The sequence below is a fragment of the Mus caroli genome, unplaced genomic scaffold, assembly GCF_978045245.1.
Source record: "Mus caroli unplaced genomic scaffold, Mus_caroli_1 scaffold_18, whole genome shotgun sequence".
Taxonomy (NCBI): domain Eukaryota; kingdom Metazoa; phylum Chordata; class Mammalia; order Rodentia; family Muridae; genus Mus; species Mus caroli.
The window spans coordinates 60,254,204-60,272,267 of record NW_028227273.1 but is presented as its reverse complement, the minus strand read 5'-3'; the positions used below and the strand labels follow the sequence as shown (position 1 = coordinate 60,272,267).

Genomic DNA, 18,064 nt, shown 5'->3' with positions numbered 1-18,064 from the left:
CTTCCCCAGTGAGGGAGGGACTGGGGAATGGCTCAGGAGTAGAGTCCCTAACTAGAATCCCCCAGTGACAGACTAGGGCATGGCTCAGGGGTGGAACTCCTGCCTAAAATCTCCCAGTAAGGTGCTGGGGTACATCTCAGGGGTGGAGCCTCTGCCTAGAATTCCCCAGAAGGAGGCTGGGAGTGGAGTGCAGGAGTGAAGCCACACCTAGAAACTTCAAGTAAGAGGCTGGGGTTGGCTCAGGAGTAGAATGCCTGCTTAGCATTCAGGTGTGAGGCCCTGGGTTCTAGCCCCTGTTTCAACAAGAATGAAAGAAAGGAAAAAGAACAGTATGGAAGAAAGGAAAATAAATTCATGTAATCCCCTGCAATGCAGTGGGGCAAGTTACAGGTGCGAAAATGTGTGTCGGCAAATCTGAAAGTGGTCACACTAGTGGTCTCAAAATGCAGTGAAGCCACCATATGTGCCCACCTGTGAAAGGGCTCAGATGAAAGCTCAAGAGGAACCCTGAGAAGGATTATTGGGTTTTTGTTAAAAGTTAACACCATGGACAGACAGACTGAAAAATGTATAGCCCAAGCTCTAAGGAGAGTTCAGGCACAGGCGCCAGAGAGGGACAACATGGCAGGGACTCTGAAGAGAGTAAATCAGGGTCCTGTGGCACAAATAGGGGTCTCAGCCATCCCTTTCTGAGGATGGAGAGTTTACAACACAAGACTACAGCCAGGTGCTCTGACTTCCAAGCAGGCTCCAGAGTTTTGGAATTACAGACATTGTAGGTATCCCTGCACCCAGCTCAAACTTGAGTATCAATAAAATACACAGGTGGAAAATTCCACACCTGACCTCACGTGGCAGTCCTAGAGAAACTCAGTACACTAAACAGGGTGACCTTCAAAGCTTTGCCAAATACCCTACTACTGAGCCAGCACTCCCTCTGTTGCAAAGTCTCATGAGCAGTGATGGCGGCACCCACTGGAACTGGGAGGTTTCACTGCTGACTGCTAAAGGTTGTGCTTGCTCTCCAAGTATCTTGTATGGTTTCCAGTTGCACATCACAATGAATAAATGCCCAGCCCTAGGCATAAAGCAATTAAGTAACTAAAATGACTGTCTTAGTCAGGGTTTCTATTCATGCCCAAGAAGCAAGTTGGGGAGGAAAGGGTTTATTCAGCTTATACACCCACATTACTGTTCATCACCGAAGGAAGTCAGGACAGGAACTCAAGCAAGTCAGGAAGCAAGAGCTGATGCAGAGGCCATGGAGGGATGTTCTTTACTGGCTTGTTTCCCCCGCCTTGCTCAGCTTGCTCTCTTATAGAACTCAAGACTATGAGCCCAGGGATGGCACCACCCATAATTGGCCCTCCCGCCTCAATCACTAATTTGAGAAAATGCCTTATAGCTGGATCTCATGGAGGCATTTCCTCACCTGAAGCTCCTGTCTCTGTGATAACTCAAGCTTGTGTCAAGTTGACACACAAAACCAGCCAGTACAATGACCTTCCTGCTATGTATCAGTGAATTTCCTGTTAAAACTTGGGTCCTAGTCCCAAAATATCTCATGATATATGTGCAAATATTCCAAAGTAAAATATCTTTTGAGACAGGGTCTCATTTATCCCCAGCTAACCTCCAATTTAATCTGTTATAGCTGAGGATGGACTTGAACTAATTCTCCTGCAGCTACCTCTTGAGTGCTGGAAGGAGAGGTGTGCACCAACAATGTCAGGGGTTATGCAGTGCTGGGGATGGAGCCCAGAGCTTTGTGCATGCTAGGCAACTGCTCTACTAAATGAAATTGCATTGGGGAGAGGGTGGTAAAGATGTGTATATTTATTTATTTTGTCTGTGTAAATGTATGTGTAGGTGTGTGCACACACAGAAACCTCTGTACCTGCTTGCAATAGATCAGAAGAGGGTGGCAAGGTCCTCCTCCATCACACTTCATTCACTCTTCTGAGGCGGAGTCTCTTCCTGAACCTCTTGCTAGGCTGAAGGCCCCAAACTCCAGCAGTCCTTCTGTCTCCAGTGTTGCACCCACAGCTGGAGTTAACAATCATTTTTCAGAGATGCCCAGCTTATTACACAGTAAATCTAACTCTCATGATTTTGGAGCAAGTGTTCTTACCTTCCAACCCATCTCTTAAGCCTTTTTAAAAAATGTGTCTTGTTTTGTTTGAGACAGAGTCTCATCCTGCAGCCCAGGCTGTCCTCAAGCCCCTGGCAATCTTACCTTAGTCTCCCAAGCACGAGGAGCCACCATTCTTGGATTTCAAAATGGGTTTGCTGCTAGGTGTTTCTTGGTAGTGGGGGTGGGTTTTGAGTTTGGTTTTACATTGGTTTGGTTTTGGTTTTGCTCATTGGTTGATTGATTTGTTGTTTAAAAATAAGAAACTTCCCCGGCAGTGGTGGCACATGCCTTTAATCCCAGCACTTGGGAGGCAAAGGCAGGCAGATTTCTGAGTCCGAGGCCAGCCTGGTCTACAAAGTGAGTTCCAGGACAGCCAGGGCTATACAGGGAAACCCTGTCTTGAAAAACCAAAAAATAAATAAAAAATAAAATAAAATAAAAATAAGAAACTTGAAGCACTTCAGATTCCTAACATTTTGATTAAAGATACACAGCTAGTATTGATTTTCTTTTTACACATAAAATATTTTTGTTGAACCGCGAGTGTTGACAATGATGTTAATCCTTAACTCAGAAGTGGAGTTAGGAGATCTCTGTGAGTTAGAAGAATCCTTGTCTACACAGTGAGTCAGTCTCCCTTCTCCCAGCTCTTTCATTGTATGCAGGCACCCACCCACTAAAAATGTCAGCTACATCCCCATCTCTAAGACAACTAGAAATAATCACACAGGCTGTGGGTGTAGCTCAGTACTAGACGGCTTGCCTCACATGCACAGGCTCTGTGTTCCAAACTCTGCTTCCCCAACGTGCCACTAGGGACACCATGCCCTGGTTCAGGACACCTGAAGGTGTTAATCCCTATTTACCTGTATGTCCCAGCCTTTTTGCCCCCTGAGCACATAGTCACCCCTTTGCACACAGAGAATCCTCAGACCTTCAGACTTGAAAGTATCTCTTTTTCAGTCCAGTGTCCATACATGCCCACCTCTCTTATCATAGCATATCTTCTGTATTAGTTAGTCTTCTATTGCTGTGATAAGACACCATGAGCAAGGCAACCTATAGAAGGAAGTGGTCTGTGAAGGTTTGAATAAGCATGGTCCCAACAGCTCTTATATTTGAATATGTTAGTTTGAGATGTTAGTCTCAGCTGATGGCACGATTTGGGCAGTTTGAGAGGTGTGGCCAGCTTGGAGGAGTATGTCACTGGGGGACAGGCTTTGAGGTTTCAAAACTTGTACCATTCCCAGTGAGCCCTCCCTGCCTACTAATTATGGATCAGGATATAAGCTCTCACCTGTTCCTGCCACCATCACTTTGCTCTGCCACCCTGGACTCTAACCCTCTGGAACTGTAAGTGGAATTTCACTTTCTTTACAAAGACTTTGTCACAGTGTTTTGTTACAGCAATAGAAAAGTAACTAAGTAGGTTTATTTGGGGCTTATAGTTCCAGAGGGATAAGAGCCCATCACCATCAGAGTGGGGAATCATAGGAGTGGGAAAGCATGGTAACTGGACTTAGAATATGAAAACTCACATCTCAAACCTCAAGCAGGAAGCAGAGAGACCTAACTGGAAATGGCATGAGTATGTGAACTCTTAAAGCCTTCCTCTAGTAATGTACTTCCTGCATAAAGGCCACATCTGCCAAACTACCCAAATAGTGCTACCATCATCAAAGTAGTGACCAAGTATTCTGGGGATCAAAGTATTCAAAAGACTGAGACTGTTGGGAACATCTCATTCAAACCACCAAGCCTCCTTTGCCTTCCCATCCCTATATGTCCTTCTTTCACTTGCTTTTTCTTCACTGTGACAAAATACCAGACACAGACAATAGGGGAAAGATTGATTCCTGGTTTCATCAAGATCCATTACTTTGGACCTGAGGAAAATCAGCATATCATAGCCCTGGGAACTTGCGGTAGAGGCTGCTCATTGTTCAGGAAGGAGAGAATGGGAGACAGGAAAGGAGCTGGTAAAGTGCTTGCTGAGCATGCACAAAACCCTGGGTCCCATCCCCAGCACTGCATATACCACATATAGATGTGCACTCTTGTTATGCCAACACTTGGCAGAAAGTTGAAGCTCAAAAACAATCCTTTGCTTCATAGTGAGATTCAGGCCAAACTAGTCAAAGTGTGAGGGCTCATTTGAAGGAAGGAAGGAAGGAAGGAAGGAAGGAAGGAAGGAAGGAAGGAAAGAGGGACTGAATGAACGAGTGGACGTAAGTGTAGACAGGACCATATTCCATAGGGATGTATGTCAAAGCAAAGAATTTACTATAGTTTATACATATATATGCAATTTTAATTACATTGATTGATTGATTGATTGATTGATTGAGAGAATGTGTGCATGCTATTGTATACATGCAGAGGACAGAGAACCAGGAGTTGGTTCTCTCTTTCCCATTGTGTGGGTCCCAGGAGTTGAATTCAGGGCATCAGGCTCAGCAGCAACCACCTTTACCCACTGAGCGATACTGTCAGCTCTTTTTAGAAACAGAATTTCACTATATATCCCCAGCTAGACTGAAACTCACTATGTAGGTCAAGTTGGCCTCAAACTCATAGAAGTCCTCCCAACTCTACCTTTCTAAGTGCTGGGATTACAGGCATGTCACATGAGGAAAGATATAACTCAGGTAGAAGAGTTCTTGCCTGCATGCCCAAAGTCCTTGGTTTGATCTCCAGCACTTCATAAACTAGACCTGGTGGCACACTGAGGATGTCTCAGGCAGAGAAGTGAATTGTGAAGAGGTGAGAAGGAAAACTTGGTTCAGATTGACTTCATCAACGTGGATCAAGACTTCTAGCTGGGCAGTAGTGGGGCACACCTTTGATCGCAACACTCCAGAGGCAGAGGCAGAGGCAGAGGCAGAGGCAGAGGCAGAGGCAGAGGCAGAGGCAGAGGCAGAGGCAGAGGCAGAGGCAGAGGCAGAGGCAGAGGCAGAGGCAGAGGCAGAGGCAGAGGCAGAGGCAGAGGCAGAGGCAGAGGCAGAGGCAGAGGCAGAGGCAGAGGCAGAGGCAGAGGCAGAGGCAGAGGCAGAGGCAGATGGATCTCTATGAGTTTGAAGTCAGCCTGGGCTATAGAGAGAGTTCTAGGACCCCCAAGGCTACACAAAGAAACAGTCTTGAAAAACTAAAACAAAAACAGAGACTTCTAAAGAGTATAATGACAAGTGGTTCATTGTCAGCATATTTAAAGCACAGTACAATTTGGGGGAAAGTTTCTTGTTTTAATACAATTCCAGTACACAAAGACATTGAAACTTGACTCAGGGTACATGCTATTTCCTTCAAAAAGATGGGTTCTAGAGATAGGCTACCTGTGCTAGCTTAAGGGCCTAGGGAAGTCTCTGGCCTGATCTCCATTATACAGATAGCACAGAAGTCATTTGGGCTTTTAGCCACCTCTGGTCCTGGTAATGGGAGCTTGGGAGAGCCCTTAGCTGAAAAGGTCATTGAGATTACTAGCCACCTCCAGTCCTGGCTGTAGGATGGTCTGGCCTAACACAAATCACCAGGCTGTTAATCACTTCCAATTCCCTGCTTTCTGGGTGGAAGAATGGGTATTTCATCTTTCCCACTGGAATGATAATCCTTTGTGTTTAACATTCCTGGTCTCCCTGGACATCTCTGGGCAGAAGGGCCTTTGTGCTATGCTCCCAATGGCACAAACCTGTCATTCAAACACTCAGAAAGTCACATCTTATCCAGAGTCAGGAGCAGAGAGAAGCAGAATCATACTACATAGTGAGTTCAAGCCCAGTGTGGTCTACATGAGTCTCTGTCTCAAAACAAACCATTTATTTGTAGACTTGAAGAATAGAGGTATAACCGGAAGCCATGAGCGGGTTTTCTGAAACAGAGAGATAGGATCAGATCAGTCATATGAGGGAGTTACCTTTGCATCACTGTGACATACCCTCCTAACAGAAACAATGCAAATGTAGAGAGGTTTATTTTGGAGCACAGCTTCAGGGAGATTTCATTGGTGGGGAAGCCATGGCAATAGGATGGCGCCATCCTCTGTGGCTGGAAGGTACAAGGTGAAGGTATGGATGGAAAGATGAACCAAAAGAGGAGTTTCAGGACTGCATGTTGCTCTGGACAGGAAGCCAATAGGGGCCTTATTCACCTCCATTGAGTTCCCAGGAGAGGAGGAAGAAACAGTTTTCTTTTTTTTGTTTCTGTGATAAAATATCCTGACAAAAACAACGTTAAAGGACAAAGAGTTTATTTGGTGCACAGTTCCAGGTTGCAGTCCATCATTGTTGGGAATTCAAGGCAGGGAATTGAAGCAGCTAGTTAGATCATATCCACAGTCAAGAGCAGAGAGAGAGGCCCATGTGGTAAGACTCACCTTTAATCACAGTACTTGGGAGGCAGAAGCAAGCTAATCACTGTTGAGTTAGAGGCTAGCCTGGTCTACATAGTGAGAGCCAGGCTAGTCAGGGCTACCTAGTGAGATGAGAGGGAATATGGGGAGTGGGACAGAGTTGGAAACAGAGACTGACTAATCCCCATGCTTACTTGTACCCAACCCTCTCTCTGTAAGGACTGGTGTAATGCTAGCCTAGAATTCCCCAGTAAAGGGCTGGCATATGGCTGGGGACATTGAACACATCTTCCCACTTTCATTAAGGTGATCAAGACAATTTCCCCCAGACATGCAACAGGCCAAACTGACCTAGAGAGTCCATCACTGAGACTCTTTCCAGGTGACTCTAAATCATGCCAAGTTGACAAAACTAGCTATTACTGCCAAACAGTGGTGGTGGCGCACGCCTTTAACCCCAGCACTCAGGAGGCAGAGGCAGGTGGATCTCTGAATTCGAGGCCAGATTGGTCTACTACAGAGTGAGTTCCAGGACAGTCAAAGATATACAGAGAAACCCTGTCTCAAAAAAACAAAACCAAACAAACAAAAATCCTAGGCATTACTGGGGTAGCTGAGAAAGAGTCATTCAGAAGCTGGGGCTGAAGGTCATCCAGACGCCCAACCATGCTCCCCTTCAAGGACTCACCCCTGTTCCACCACCCCCACCCCCAGGGCAGCAAGGAGCGCTTTCACTGGCAGAGTCACAACGTGAAGCAGAGTGGAGTGGATGACATGGTGCTGCTGCCCCAGATCACCGAGGACGCCATTGTGAGCAACCTCCGCAAACGCTTCATGGATGACTACATTTTCGTATCCCAAGTAGTGCAGGGGCACAGGAGGATGAAGTACTGGGACAGGGAAGGATGCCAAAGGAATGGCAGTGCAGAGGGGCCATTGAAAGCCCAGCCCGGGGTTGGAGGGGAAGACGAATAAATGGAGGAAGGATGGGCAGATTGAAGGATACATCGAGTAACAATAGTGCTGTGGATTGAGATGCTGTGGCTGCTACAGTACAATGTGCAAGTACAAGTCCTTGCCTTGGGAGAGCTAAACCACTACACTACCCGTTCTCCTATTTCTCATCCCTATTCCACCACCCCCATCCCCAGTGACTTGTACTTGCCTTGGGAGAGCTAAACCACTACACTACCCGTTCTCCTATTTCTGGATCCAGCCATCATGTCGTAAGAGACACAAGGTACATTCAGGCATCTCATCTCTCTCTCCAAGCAAAGGGTGGTCTTGTCAGGATAGAGTAAGGGGTAAGAAGACTTTGAAAAGCAAAACAAGATACTGTATGGTTCTTAACCACCTCTCAAGACATATATTGGCTCAGTGCTAATCTCTGTAAACCCCTTCAAGCAGATGCCCTACTTCACTGACCGAGAAATTGACCTCTATCAGGGCGCGGTGAGTCCAGGGTTGGATGGGTGGAAGTATCTCCATACCTACCCTGAAAGTCCCAAAGCCCTGGGCTGAGTCCTGACCTCCCACACCAGGCTCAATACGAGAATCCCCCGCACATCTATGCCCTCACCGACAACATGTACCGGAATATGCTGATCGACTGTGAGAACCAGTGTGTCATTATCAGGTACAGCAGGGTGAGGGGGTCTGGAACATTCTATCTAGGCATGACTTCAAACATGACCACCGATGGTGGTTTGTCATGAACCATGCAGTGCCGTCCCTCTGTCCCTATTGCTCTGTTCTACGTTCCTTATATCTCTTGGCTCCTGATACAGTATATTTGTTCATTTTATTGTTTCCCATTTGGTTCCTCCTAAATATAAGCTCCAGGATGGAGGAGATAGCTTAGCAGATAAGAGTGATTGCTGTTCAAGAATGAGAATCTGAGTTCAAATTCCTAGAACTTAGATTAAAAAGCTAAGTATGAACACACAAACCTGTAACTCTAGCATTGGGGGAGACTGAGATAGCCATGTTACTGGGGCTTGATGGCCACAACTCTAGCTCCAGATTCACTAACAAACCCTGTCTCAAAGGAATAAGGCAGAGAGTGATCGAACAGCACACCATATGGCCTCCTCCAACCTCTGCATATAGGCACATGTGCATTTACATACACCACCAACACATATGCCACCCTTATAACATGTACACACATGTAAAATAAATGTGAGGGTATGACATTTTACATTATATTTTTTATTATTTTGTGGATGTGTGTGGGTGCATGCATGCCTGCATGCCAACGTATGCATGTAGCAGTTCAAAGACAATTTCCAAGAGTCAGTTTTCTCCTCCCACCATCTCAAGAATTGAACTCTTGTCTTCAGGCTTGGCAACAGGTACTGAGCCATCTTCCCAGCCCAAGGGACTTTAAAATTCTATCGACTTCCTTATTTATATTTATTGGGGGTGCCACATGCCACAGTACAAGTGTGAAGGTCAGGGGACAACTTTTAGGAATCAGGTCTCTGCTTCCACCAAACTCAGCTTGGCAGCAAACACCTTTACCCACTGAGTCACCTCACTAGCCCCTCCATTTTTGACAGGGAGAAGGCATTTTTTTAATTTTTAAAAATTTACTGTTTTAATTTTAAGCGTGTGCTTGTTTTGCCTACATGCACATCGGAGCACCATACCCACGCCTGGTGCTCTCAGAGGCCAGAAGAGGATGTTAAACCACTTGTAACTGGAATGACAGGTGGCTATTACCATCCAGTAGGCGTAGAGAAGCAAACCCTTGCAGGTCTTCTGCAAGGGTTAACAAGTTCTCTTAGTCACTAAGCCATCTCTCCATCCCCTGAGGCAGGGGCTTATTTTTTTTTCAATCTTTCTTGATCACTTTTGACTCTCTGGAACCTAGAGTAGGGCTGGTGCTTAGTAAACTTAGTAACACTGAGTGCTTAGTAAAAGAATGAATAAATGCATGAACTAATGACTGACTAGGCATTAGGAAAGGTCTTTTCAATATTACTGCCCTCTAACCATTCCTTCCTCCCACCCCCTCTAGTGGGGAGAGCGGAGCTGGGAAGACAGTGGCTGCCAAATACATCATGGGCTACATCTCCAAGGTGTCTGGCGGGGGAGACAAGGTCCAGGTAAGACAAGAATGGAAGGAGATGTGGGTTACACCCATCTGACCCAGACTGATCTCTTTCTACCTGGCTCTACCCCTAGCACGTCAAAGACATAATCCTACAGTCAAACCCACTGCTTGAGGCTTTCGGCAATGCCAAGACCGTGCGCAACAACAATTCCAGCCGCTTTGTGAGTCATTATAACCTCAAATAAGCACTTGCTGTCTCTACACACACACACACACACACACACACACACACACAGGCGCACATTCATACAAACAAGTATATACACATATGCACAAACATACATGCACACACACAGACTTGTATGGCAAGTACGTCACACCCTGAATCATCTCCCTAGCCTCCATGTTTCTTTCTGTGTGGGGGTGCATGCATGTGTGGATGCACACTTAATGTGTGCCCATGAACATTTACGTGCAAGAATGTGGGTTCCAAAGGTGGACGTTGGGTGTCTTCCTCAATAGCTCATCACCTAACTATTTTTTGTTTGATTAGTATTTATTTTGTACATATGAATGTTTTGAATGTATGTCTGAGTACCATGTGAATGCATGGTATGCTTGGAAACCCGAAGAACTAGAGTAGAACCCTGGAACTAGAGTAACAGATGGTTGTGGACAGACATGGGGGTGGTGTGCATAGAATCCGGTAATCTGAAAGAGCAGTGCTGTTTACTTCTGAATTATAGATACAGCCCTTCTGTTCTATTTTTTGAGACAAGGTCTCTCACTGAATCTGGAGCCACTCAGGAGAGATCGAAATTTAATCCCCAGCATCCATGTAAAAGCTGGATATGATAGTACACACCTGTGACACTAGGATCTACAGACAGAAGGATTCAGAGAAACACATTGGCCATTCAGTCTAGCCAATCAGTGAGCTCTAGATTCATTGAGAGATCTTGTCTCAAGAAATAAAGTAGAGGGATTGGAGAAAAGGCTCAGCATTTAAGAGTGTGAGGAGGACCTGAGTGCAGATCTCCAGCATGTGAGAAGTGGAGGCAGGAGATTCTTTCAGCAAAGTGGTTAGCTCAAACTAGGCAATCGTCAAGCTTTGGATTCAAGAGTTCTTTCCTTGATGTATATGGTGAGAGCAGTTGAGGAAGACACATAGCGTTAACCTCTGGCCTCCACATCCACACCTACACAAGCATGCATCCTCTCATTCACACATCCATGGATACACACACAAAAGAAACATAGAAATTTCTAAAATGTGTTGGGGAGGACATGAGGTGAGCACAAAGGTAAGTGCAATTCGCAGGAGCTTAGAGCATCACAGGAGATGAATATGTTAAGGATCATGGCCCCATACAGTCTGTGAAATCTAGAGAAAAGACTGGTGAAAAGAGCAAGCTTAGTCAATATGTAAGTGGATGGTCAGCGAGATGGCTCAGCAGATGCTTGCCACCAAGCCTGAGGACCTAAGTTCAATCCTCAGGACTTACATGATAAAGAACTAACTCCCACAAGTTGCTTCAGATGACTGCATGTTCACCATAGCACAGGACACATACATACATACATACATACATACATATATACATACATACATAAATGTAATTTAAAAATAAGAGAGTGGAGGCAAGAGAAAGACAAGTCCAGATCATTAGAGGAAGTGGGGAAGAGGCTCATGAGATTGTAATCCTTGCCCCATATATATTCCTGGGAGTCAGGGATATGCTAACATGGTTCTCTGGAATTCAGGGCAAGTACTTTGAGATCCAGTTCAGTCGAGGTGGAGAACCAGATGGAGGCAAGATCTCCAACTTCCTGCTGGAAAAGTCTCGTGTGGTCATGCAGAATGAGAATGAGAGGAACTTCCACATCTACTACCAGGTGCGTGGGGGGAGTCTAAGGGGCTGGAGGCAGAGGGAGACCATCTGGATCCCAGGAACGTGGGCAGGGCAGTGTGTGCGAAGGTAAGGCAACCACTATGGTTGCGCCAGGCTGGGTCAGATGCATGACTTTCTGACACCCTCCAGCTTCTGGAAGGGGCCTCCCAGGAGCAGCAGCAGAACCTAGGACTCATGACGCCAGACTACTACTACTACCTCAACCAATCAGACACCTACAAGGTGGAAGGCACTGATGACCGAAGTGACTTCAGCGAGACCCTGGTAAGCACCAACCACCAGTTCAGCCCTCAGGGAACCTTTTCATGTTAAGAAAATAAGAAAAATGAGGCACAGAAAGACTCAGGCATTTATCCAAGGTTATACAGTAAATTGGTGAAAGAGGCATATCATGGAGCCAAGGAATGGCTCAGTGGGTAAAATGCCTGCTGTAAAGCCGGGTGTGGTGGCACACACCTTTAATCCCAGCACTGGGGAGGCAGAGGCAGGCGGATTTCTGAGTTCAAGGCCAGCCTGGTCTACAAAGTGAGTTCCAGGACAGCCAGGGCTACACAGAGAAATCCTGTCTTGAAAACAAAACAAAACAAACAAACAAACAAAAAAATGCCTGCTGTAGAAACATAAAGATCTGAGTTCAATCCCCAAAGGCCATATAAAAGAGGTGGGTGTGACAACACATGCTTATACCCCAGCACTGGGGCAGCAGAGACAGGCCGAAAACCCTGGGAATTCCCTGGTCATCTGGTCTGATCAAATCAGTTAACTTTATGACGAGTAAGAAATTGTGTCAAAAATAAGGTGGAGCTCTGGGGAGAAGATTCGGAAGGTAAAAATGCATTTGGAGTGCAAGCCTGGTGACCTGAGTTTAGAATTCCTGAATCCACATAACAGCAGGAGGTGGCAGCCCAGGTGTTGGTAATCCCAGTGCTTCCATGAAGAATGAGACAGTGAGGCAGGAGAATGTCCAGCAGCTCCTGAACCACCTAGACTAGCTGATGCAGCAGCTGAGAGAGTTTGTCCCAAACTAAGTGGAAAAATTAAGACAGACAACTGCAGATTGTTCTCTGACCTCCAGTCACAGGCAGTGTCGCACGCGCACACACACGCACACACACACACACACACACACACACACACACACGTGTCTTTCTAACACCCAAATTTTTTTTTAACTTGGAGATCAATAGAAGAATACACCCAATGTATATCTCTGGCCTCCAAGTAAACTTGAATTCTCATATACATGTGTACTCATACACATGCATACATACACAAACATATCAATGCATATACCCCACACACACATACACACACAAGGCAAATCAGGCAGTTAAGATGTGTTAGTCAGTAAAATACTTGCCATGCAAGTTCAAGCCTCAGCACTTATTTTAAAAATTAAAAATCCAGAGAAGATAGTACCTGCTTGTAACACCAGTACTGTCAAGGCAAAGACAAGATTACTGGGGTTCACTAGCCAGGTAGCCTAGCCTACTTATCAAGTTCCAATCCAATGAGAAAAACAAGGTAGGTGGTACCTGAGGAATGACACCCAAGGTTGACCTCTGCCTGCCATACACATATATGAACACAGATGCCTAACACACACAAAGTAAGATCAGGCTGCCAAACATCTTGTCTCCCTGTGTTCATGCCATGGGCCCAGGAATCTAATCCTGGATTCATGGTGGAGAACAAAGTTGTTAGCATAAGCTGTCCCTGTCTTTCCCACAGAGCGCCATGCAAGTCATCGGGATTCCGACAAGTGTGCAGCAGCTTGTCTTGCAGCTCGTGGCAGGGATCTTGCACCTGGGGAACATCAGCTTCTGTGAAGAAGGGAATTATGCCCGTGTGGAGAGCGTAGACCGTGAGTGTGGGTGATGTCGGGCATCAGGCTCTAGTATAAGGACTGCTTCTTCCCACTTCAAATCCCAAGAGAACCATGTTGGTGTCACTGGGGAAGCTCCTATGTCCAGAGAGCCTGACCAGCTGCTTCCTTTTGCTCTGGCCTGGCAGTCTTAGCTTTCCCAGCCTACCTGCTGGGCATAGACAGTGGGCGGCTGCAAGAGAAGCTGACCAGCCGTAAGATGGACAGCAAATGGGGTGGACGCAGTGAGTCCATTGATGTGACCCTCAATGTGGAACAGGCAGCCTACACTCGTGACGCACTGGCCAAGGGACTTTATGCCCGACTCTTCGACTTCCTGGTGGAGGTGAGTAGGACCAGTCCTGGGAAGTCTGACAGATGCCTGGTGCTTAACAAGCCAATGGAATTTGAACCCACAAATGGGAAGATAGGCTTTATTTGTCCATCTCACCAGTTCCTGAGGAGGTGACATGCAGCTTTCAGCTTGGACAACCTACAAGTGGAGGGACTACTGAAGCCCTCCCAGTCCCATCACAGCAATGGAGATAGAGCTGGATGGGTGCATTTGAGAGCTAAGATGGTTGTCAAGGAGACATAGGGATAAGTATGGAGTTGGGTGGAGTGAGTTGAAGGGAACATTATATGTCAGGGCCAGTGATAATCATATTACTAACAAACATATAACATTTAGTGGAGCCAGATATGGTAATACACACCAGCACTCACGAGCCTGAGGCAGGAAGATTATGAATCGAAGGCCAGTTTAAGCTGCCTAGAATGACCCTATGGTTTTCCATTTATTTGTTTATTTATTTATTTATTTATTTATTTATTTATTTATTATTTTGAGATAGGATCTCCCAACCTGGGGTTTTCTATGTAATTCAGGTTGCTCTCAAACATACAGACATTGGCCCACCTCTGCCTCCTGATTTCTGGGAACAAAAGTGTGTACTACTATGCCTAATATAAGTAGAGGTCGGGGGCAAGACCTCAGTTGATAAAGTGCTTGTTTTTCAAGCATGAGTATGTGAGTTCTGTCAACAGAACCCATATTTTAATTTTTATCACGCTTATGTATTTTCTTTGTGTGCATGTGTGTCTGAATGCCGCACCACGTGTGCATGTGTGCATTGTGTTGCATGTGTGTCTGAATGCTGCAACGTATGTGTGGATGTCAGAGATCAACTTGAGGGGTTTGGCTCTCTCCTTCTGCCATGTGGATTCCTGAGATCAAACTCAACATCATTTAGCTTATCATCAAGCATCTCTAACCACTAAGCCCTCCTGCCACCTCACAGTTTTAAAAGCCAGGCATGAATCTGGATAAAGGAGTGTCTCATCAAGCCTGATGACCTGCGTGTGAGTCCCACAACCCATATGTTGAAAAGAGAGAAGAGACTCCTTTAAATTATCCTCTGACCTCCTTATGCACACTATGGCATGCAAATGTATGCACTTGAGTACACACACACACAGATACACATACACACACAAATTAGGAAAAAGGAGTTTTTAAAATATAACAAGAGGGTGGTGACCAGTGGCATGGGTTTGGCCATGTGTCCACTGGCCCCATTTTTACCTTCCCATAGGCCATCAACCGTGCCATGCAGAAGCCTCAGGAAGAATACAGCATCGGCGTGCTTGACATCTACGGCTTTGAGATCTTCCAGGTTTGGCTCTGGCTGCCCCTCACCCTCAACCCAACCCTGTTCTGTCACCTAGGCTCACCCAGTATTTGCCGGAGACATTGCATAGCCCACTAACAGAAAGGCCCTTTCCTTTCCTCCACAGAAAAATGGCTTTGAACAGTTCTGCATCAACTTCGTCAATGAAAAGCTGCAACAGATTTTTATTGAGCTCACGCTGAAGGCAGAGCAGGTGGGCAGGGCAGCCAAGTGTCACGAGACAGAACGTCAAGCCTAAGAGTCTCTATGCCACTGAGGACCCACACACACAAATTTATTCCACCTCTCTCTGCTCGCTGCATTAGATTAAGCTTCCTGTTACTATAACAAAATACCACATATAATTTATAAAGAGAAAAGGAAAGCTAGGAATGCCACTCGGTTGGTAGAGCGCACTTGCCTAGCATGCACGAAGGCGTGAGTTCCATCACCAGCTGCATAAACTGGGTGTGGTGCTGCATGCCTTTCATCCCAGCACTCAGGAATTCAAGTTCATCCTTGACTTCATAGTGAGTTTGTAGCCAGCCTGGAATAGGAGTGGGGAGAGAGCAGGAGGAAAATGCAGGGCATACCTGAAATCAGAACACAGAGGTTGCTGCTGAGGCAGAGGTGGGAATCCAATTTAAACAAGAAACATAGAGCTGTGTGTTGTAGTGCACACCTTTAATCCCAGCACTCACTCAGAAAGCAGGGGCAGGCAGGAGCTCTGTGAGTTTGAGGCCAGCCTGATCTACATAGATAGTTCTAGAACATCCAGGGCTACATAGAGAGACCCTATCTCAAAGAAGGAGGAAGAGGAGGAGAGGTAGGAGAGAGGAGGGAAAAGAGGAGGGGGGAGGAATAAGAGGAAAGAAAGAAAGAAAGAAAGAAAGAAAGAAAGAAAGAAAGAAAGAAAGAAAGAAAGAAAGAAGACAGAAAAAAGACAGAAAGAAAGGAAGAGCTAAAGAAAATTAAACAACAAAAAAGAAAGGTAGAAAAAAATACAGTTGTTTGAGCAACTGCTTTGTGCCGGGTAGTATTCGACACATGGGTAGAGAGCTAGGGGCAGCACAGAAATCGCTGCCAAGAACTCTCAAGTGTACAGCTCAGCAGTGCTGGATTCCAACCCCAGCATCTGAAAAAGAAAATAAATCTGCTTTGATTTTTTCCCCGCTGTCTTAAATGCAGAGCCTGAGGCAAGGGTTCAGGACAAATGATGTATTCTGGAGGTGCTCATACAAAGCAAAGACAATGAAAAAGTGATTTAAAATAAATATTAAAAGAGCCCAGGCTAGGGATGTAGCGCAATGAGTAGCTTGCCTCCTACATGCAAAATTGTGGATTCCATCCCCAGAACCATTATAAACCAGGCATGGTGGTACACATTTGCCATCCCAGCACTCAGGAGGTAGAGGCAAGAGGAGTTCAAGGTCATCCTTGGCTACCTATTGAGTTCAGGGGTAGCCTGAGCTACATGAGACCTATCTCAAAAAATAAAATAAAGGGATGGGTGTGCCTAATCCTGCTGGGATTACATATCCCAGGGTGGGGTGGTACCCAAGATAGGCTCCCCCTTCTCTAAGAAGAGAATGGTGGGAGGGGTTTGTAAGGGTGGGACTGGGAGGAGAGGAGAGAGGGGGACTGTGTTTGGGATGTAAAGTGAATCAAAAAAAACATTTATTAGAGAGGGGGGGGTGGAAAGCCCAAAGTTCAAATAAGGGTATTTATTTACAACTCCTGCTGGCTGTATGTCAGCAGGACCAGAGGCAGGGATATCCTCCCAAGGAAGAATGATGAGATGGAGAGGCAGGCTCCACACTGTCTTACTGCCCCCCACCTCCAGGAGGAGTACGTGCAAGAGGGCATCCGCTGGACCCCCATCGAATACTTCAACAACAAAATTGTGTGTGACCTCATCGAAAACAAGCTGGTGAGGACTTTAGGAGGGGACATCACAGGGGACTCCAGAGCTAAATCAGTGTACCTGGAAAGGGTTTATGATATCCTGAGGGGTGAGGAGAACCCATATTTGAAATATCTTTCCAGCCACCCATCCACTGATTCTTCTGCCCACCTTTCTTTTATTTACTCAACATTCCCATTGGTAACATTTTCAGAGTCGTGGTAATATCCTCCAAGCAATATCAACTTGGGGAAGGAAAAGAGGCACGGATTCTGTGCACGCCAGAAGTGGGAGGAGAGGAAAGACAAAGATGGGAGTGTGGGGAAAGAAGGAAAGGGAAGGAAAAGAGAAAGAGAAAAGAAAGCGATCACGTTTTGAGCTTGTATTTAGGAGTTCCCTCCCAGCCCCCCCCCCCCGGCTCAATCAGGGAGGACCCCAGCCAGGCTGAGCCGGACCTCTGCTCCTCTCAGAGCCCCCCAGGCATCATGAGCGTGCTAGATGATGTGTGTGCCACGATGCATGCTACCGGTGGCGGCGCGGACCAGACACTGCTACAAAAGCTGCAAGCGGCAGTGGGCACCCACGAGCACTTCAACAGCTGGAGCGCGGGTTTCGTCATCCATCACTATGCAGGCAAGGTGCGTGGAACTCCCTTCTAAGTGGGCGCCCCCTCACAAATCCCTGTCCAGTTTGCAAACTTCCTACTCCTCTGACCAAGCTCCTCTTCCAGAGAGGCCCCAGCTAAACAGAATCAGGGATTGTCCCAGTGGCCCAAAGACTTCTTCCTGGACACCTGCCTCATGTCCCCTCTGCCAGAGCTACAGACACACACTGGCCTCTAATCACAGTTTACCTAATTAGCAAGGCAGCTCCTAACAGACAAGATAGGTCTTCTATGCTGGCACACACACCACAGCATTCGATGTTAGCTATAAGCCTCTGACAAAAAAACCTGACCCACTGTTCCCCAAACCCGTTACAAACAAACAAAATGGGATGGAGCCCGTCCACCTCACCCCTACCAGAGGCTACAGGAATCTCTTAGTTTCTGACCCAAGCTATAGCCACCTTCCCAAGAGATTCCTTGCTATTTCTGCCACCACAGTAGGGGTAGCAAATATTCCCAAATGTCCTCAACCAGGGCTGCCAAAACCATGAGCAAGACCTCTAAAAGATC

General features: G+C 46.3%; 1 protein-coding gene across 1 annotated transcript in view; it reads left to right on the top strand.

Annotated features, from left to right (window-relative positions):
- Nucleotides 1–18,064, top strand: part of Myo1f (myosin IF) — a 50,268-nt gene that overhangs the window by 10,974 nt on the left and 21,230 nt on the right. The window contains exons 2-14 of the mRNA XM_021185895.2: nucleotides 7,194–7,331; nucleotides 7,842–7,931; nucleotides 8,021–8,115; nucleotides 9,502–9,589; nucleotides 9,669–9,758; nucleotides 11,302–11,433; nucleotides 11,580–11,714; nucleotides 13,182–13,314; nucleotides 13,464–13,660; nucleotides 14,910–14,990; nucleotides 15,112–15,198; nucleotides 16,828–16,914; nucleotides 17,358–17,525. Coding sequence (XP_021041554.1) covers nucleotides 7,194–7,331; nucleotides 7,842–7,931; nucleotides 8,021–8,115; nucleotides 9,502–9,589; nucleotides 9,669–9,758; nucleotides 11,302–11,433; nucleotides 11,580–11,714; nucleotides 13,182–13,314; nucleotides 13,464–13,660; nucleotides 14,910–14,990; nucleotides 15,112–15,198; nucleotides 16,828–16,914; nucleotides 17,358–17,525 — 1,521 coding nt within the window. The remainder of the gene's footprint in view (nucleotides 1–7,193; nucleotides 7,332–7,841; nucleotides 7,932–8,020; nucleotides 8,116–9,501; nucleotides 9,590–9,668; nucleotides 9,759–11,301; nucleotides 11,434–11,579; nucleotides 11,715–13,181; nucleotides 13,315–13,463; nucleotides 13,661–14,909; nucleotides 14,991–15,111; nucleotides 15,199–16,827; nucleotides 16,915–17,357; nucleotides 17,526–18,064) is intronic.